This window comes from Melanaphis sacchari, unplaced genomic scaffold (assembly GCF_002803265.2).
Source record: "Melanaphis sacchari strain LSU unplaced genomic scaffold, SCAv2.0 Contig48_pilon_pilon, whole genome shotgun sequence".
NCBI classification, from domain to species: Eukaryota; Metazoa; Arthropoda; class Insecta; order Hemiptera; family Aphididae; genus Melanaphis; species Melanaphis sacchari.
In genome coordinates this window covers 605,661-611,078 of record NW_020271327.1, presented here as the reverse complement: position 1 = coordinate 611,078, position 5,418 = coordinate 605,661, and the positions used below count along the sequence as shown (strand labels likewise).

Below are 5,418 nucleotides of genomic sequence, written 5' to 3'. Positions count from 1 at the left end.
TTTTGATCTTTTTTTTTTTTAATTATTATTTATTCTGTTCTTAAAAATATCCAAATTTAATTATTTCCGCAGAGTGAAAATATCCAACTAAGAAAATAATATCCAACTCAATAATATAAATTAAATATTTGACGTTTTGGATCATTACAGAGCATGGTTAGAATATATGAAATTACATTTTTTTTTAAACATAATGGCGTTAAGTAAACTTACGATTTTATAAAGATCTGGAAAAATCTTCAAATAACCTCTTCTATAGTTCTAACACTATATTCATAAGTATTATTACATATTTCATATTGTAGCCTGCAATATTAGACTTTTAAATGAAGCTGCAGTGCAAATAAATAAATGATTAATTTATCTCAAGTCAATGCAATATCTCAGTTTCCTGTTTTAAGCTCCCTTGGCCATGTTAAAATATAAATACGACTGGGACGAATTATGTGTGATAAAGACATGCTAGTCTTTTGAAAAAATATTTAAGGTAAGGACTCAGATTTAATCAATCATTAATATTAAATTCTAATGTTTTAACGTAATATGCAATTTACGATTTTATCGAGTAAAAAATTGTTACATAAATACAAAATATATAATTTACTTATATCAATATAATATAGGTGTACACATTCATTGTAAGTTTCAATGCATACATAATTTAATTTAATTTTTACAAGGGTATCACTCTTACAAAATTATATGAAATTACCTACTATAAACTGAATACAATTAATACAGATCATTAGTATATCAACAATTTTAACAACATAAATAGTTTTAATTTAATCATATTATTATAGAATAACAATGCAAAAATGATGTTACTTACATTTCTATTATGGTAACTTGATTTGATATGTATAATATCTTTTATTTATACTGCGAATTTTGATAAATTAATTTTCTTCTTTACATTTTTGATTTTAACCATTTTAATTTTAATCAATTCCCAAAAATATAAATAATACATAGTTTACAGTTTAATTGGTAAAAATATATTTTTTTTAAAACACTTTTAAAGTTAACTGAATTTTAAGTTTAAAATACTTGATAATAAAGTCCGTTTAAATTAATATGTTAAATAATATAAGCCAATTATAAAATTTAAATCAAAAACAAAATAAGTTTCATATTTTTAATAATCATAATAATAAATTAATTATTGTACAATACACTTTATAACTGAGAACAATTAAAACAACAATATATATTATTCATATTATGTGTATTGACTATTGACTTGTTAAATTCGTTGTTTATTTGGTGTCAATAAAAAACTCAAGTTGAAAGTTATACCCAATAAATTGTTTAAATATAGTAATATAACATGTAATACCTTTCAAGAAACATTTATATGTTTAAAATAAATAGTTAACGGTTTAACTTTAACACATCCAACATTAATAAATTTATTTTGATTTGAATGATATAATAAAATATTATAATAATTGAGTTCTATGATTTAAATAAATATAAATTAAACAAATAATTTTATATCGATTATAATTATGTTACATCATTTTATACTATAGAAAAAAAAATATTAAGGCGTCATATTGTAAATTATTATGAGATGTGAACTTCGAATTAATACAATTTATAATACATTTTTCGTATTAATATGAATCAATAAAATTTCAAATTATTTTGATACTACAAGTATTCATTAATTTATTTATGTACACTGACCTTTTGTAAAATTAAATTTTAACATTTTTTTTGTATTAGTTTTAAAATTAATCGAGTGTGATACAAAAATATTAAAATTAAAATTATACGTTCAATTTACACACACGCGTATAATAATACATAGTAAATATCTATGTATAACACTAGCGGTTGTCCTAACCCAGTTAACTGAATTTCACGATTTGAGAAAAACAAATTCATTTTTGTTTTTTTATTCTTAATTAATTTAATTCTCATAAACCGTTTTTAAATTTTTTTTCTTTTATAAATGTTAAAATATTCTTATTTCCATCCATACGCATGTATTTCAATAAGAATATCAACGTCCTTTAGCCATATCCCGCAACAATAAAATTATGATTTGCACGCTCGATGTTAATCGATAAATCGTATCTGTACCACGCGCCATCGCTTTTCAAATTAATTAATTTTTATCAAACAGTAAAATAAGATCTTGACATTGGACAAATTACAAAAATAATAATTTAATTCTAATCTGATCAACTAATGAAAATTAACCACGATAATTTATTCAACGGTAACTGTGACTAATATGGTGTAATGATGTGAAGAGACAAAAATTTGACAGTTGGCCAACAAGGCTCAAAAAAATACGTTCGGTTGTGGCGTTTTAGTTGTATTATTACAGAGAATTATTGCAGGATAATAAAAACAGAGAGTAGAATTAAACCGAAATGAACCAATTTTATAACCACGAAACCTTTAAAATATTGTAGACAGGAACAGAGTTTAAATAACCGGAATTGTAACAGAAACCCATAATTATAAATGAAAAGTATTGAATTTTTCAATAATTTAAATTTTTGGGATCAGTCCAATGTGTGATCTACCGATTAACTGATATATATATGATAAAGCGTTATAGGTAGAACGTGTGATCTACTGAAAACATATCTATATTTTACACTATATGTATAGTGCTATACTTATATAATTATCGATATGATATGGTTTTTACGACTGTATTGTATTTTTAAAATACATCATTTAAACATTCAGTTACCATTTAGCGTTCATACGTGTCATTTCGTTTATTGGTCGATTTTTTCAATTTTTTTTTTTTTATAACTGTTTTGTAACGATTTAAATTTTAAAATGAACTCTACTACAACAATGGGATATTTATATAGAAATATAATTATTGATGAATTGAAATGCGTTGAATATTTAAAAAGTAAAAACCTTTTAAGTAACAACTGTTTGGTTTGTTAAAAAAAAAATGGTGGCGGCCATGCCACCCGGTAAAAACTCAAATGTTTGATGATTTTTTATCAGATTTAAAAAATACTTTAATAGTTAATCACACATTGGATCAGCCATTTATTGGTAGATCACACATTGGACCGGTCCCAAATTTTGTATATAATTCCGTAATATTATTTTCAATTATAAGAAACACTGATAAACTACGTAATATTATTACTGATTATAGTTGTTTAATTCTTGATGTGATATCTTAAAATTTAAATGACTATTTATTTTTTTTATTACGATCTATTTATTATATGAATATTGTATGTAGTTATGTATAAAAAAAATAAGACAAATCTAAAGAATATGTGTTAAAAAATTAATATTTAGAACAGTTAAATACTGGTTTTGACCTTAACCCGTAATTTATATTCTTCAAAAACCGGAACCGGAACCAGAACCTCTTAATGAAATAATTTAGTACCGGAACTAGATCGTAAAAAAAACAAAAGGTACCATTCCGGCAGTCTAGAAATATAAATCCTTCTACCAATATGGGAATAAAAAAAAAATCGCAATGTTATAAATAATAGTCGTAAAAATCACGATTTTCCACTCCGACCGCCTTCGAAATCCTGACATTCGATACTATCCTGCCGTTAACTTCCTCCATGCGTGAGTGACCAGCCCGTGCAAGCCATGCTCGTCGTTGATTTCCGACTTGGCAAGGAATTCGTGATAACATTGAAGCCATTGGATCATTTCATAAGTACTCCTGCACACGAACGGCCATTTATCGCACCGGCGGTAACCGTGTCGCTTGTACACGAAGATTGGTGGAAATAGTGGGAACGGTAAGTGTGGTTCGCCGTGGTGATAGTAGTGATGCCACCACACGTGATGGTGATGATGGTAACCGGGACCGTCGAAACCGTGATCGTCGTCGTCGTCATCGTCCTCGAAGTCATGGTAGTCGTGGTCGAAGCCATGATCGTGGTCGAAGCCGTGGTCGTGGTCGTGGTCAAAGCCGTGGTCGTGGTCGTTGTCGTGATCGTGGTCACCACTACCATCGTCATAGTCATACACGACATTGTAGTCATCGTCGTCCGCGCCACCGTACTCGGGCACGCCGTCGCCATTAACCACCACAAACCGTCGACTCCTTATAAAGTCACCACTGAAATTCCCGGCAGTTCGCCATGGCTTTATATGGTTCGATCCAAAGGCAATATTAACTTCGTTTTCATCACAAACAATGCTCCCGAAGATCGACAAGTAAAGTCCTGCTGTGACAGTCACCATAGCGTAACCTTCCAACTATTAATCGTTAGAAAAAATTAAATGGACGTTAAGAAAATTCGTAAAATTAGATCCCAAATCAAGGTACATGTAAATTTTGCATAAAATTATAATATTATTATAAATATATTTAAATTAAATTTCATACTAACATTATGTATAAGAATAGAGTATGTGAGGAATAAAATTACAGTGTCTACTGTAAATTCAATCGGATAAAATTGAACTTATAAAATAAACTGTCATGAATTTTAACTGCTTGCAAACTTTTATATGATCTAATTACTTAACACGCGGGAGATATTGACCTATCATTATCTTATTTTTTTTTTTAATCTGATAATTAAACAAGCTATTCAATAACAGTTATAATATAAATACCAAAATCAGACATTTCAAAAAAGATAATTATATTTTACACAGAAACATTTTAACTATTATTAGTAATATTTTTAATATTATTATATAATTTTATTTTTTTATTCTTTCAAATAGAATCTACATAAACTCGAAATTGATTTGGACATTTTTAGAGTGGAATTAACAAATTTGAAGATAAATTTACAATTGCCCCTAAATTTATATGCATTTTATATAGATGAACATTAGGTTATAATTGTTAGTGAAATATTTGTTCTACAAATTGTAACAAATTAAATAGTAAGTTAAGCACTGTGATGTGTAAGCTATTGTTTTTCTGAATATTCATCACTTCTATAATATTATTATTATCGTCATATATTTTTAAATTAACTAAAATTTAACCGAATATAACTAAATTAAATAGCCATATAGATACTCTACACCTAGACCTTTAAACGAAAACCGTACTTAGTAGACTGCAGTAATAATATACATGAGAGATCTAAGATAAGTTCAATATTTCAATATTTACAGTTATGATTTATGGTAATAATTAGCTTGTACAAAATGACAATATAATTATTGTAAAATTCAGCAACTCACCATGTTTTTATAAGTCATCGTCGTCACTACAGCAGTTAATTATTGTTATTTGTTCGTTAAAATACTAGGTACTAACAAATTTTAGTCGACGAGTGGCATTTTATATAAAATATTATTATGTTGTATTACCACCGTATTTAATTGATTTTCCATTGAAGTCACAAGGTCACTGTGTAAGATTACTTGAATACTTCCGATAACGCTATTTATAACGATCGTCATCAAATATTTACGTTGTTTCGTCGATTA

At 27.0% G+C, this 5,418-nt stretch overlaps 1 protein-coding gene across 1 annotated transcript; it reads right to left on the bottom strand.

Annotated features, from left to right (window-relative positions):
• Positions 1-3,412: 3,412 nt before the first annotated feature.
• Positions 3,413-5,208, bottom strand: LOC112598591 (DNA-directed RNA polymerase subunit beta'-like). The gene is made up of 2 exons (XM_025345115.1): positions 5,170-5,208; positions 3,413-4,221 (listed from the first exon to the last, which is right to left on the bottom strand). Exons 1-2 carry the CDS (start codon positions 5,185-5,187, stop codon positions 3,553-3,555), a joined length of 687 nt encoding a protein of 228 aa, XP_025200900.1. The 5' UTR covers positions 5,188-5,208; the 3' UTR covers positions 3,413-3,552.
• Between the last annotated feature and the right edge of the window lie 210 nt (positions 5,209-5,418).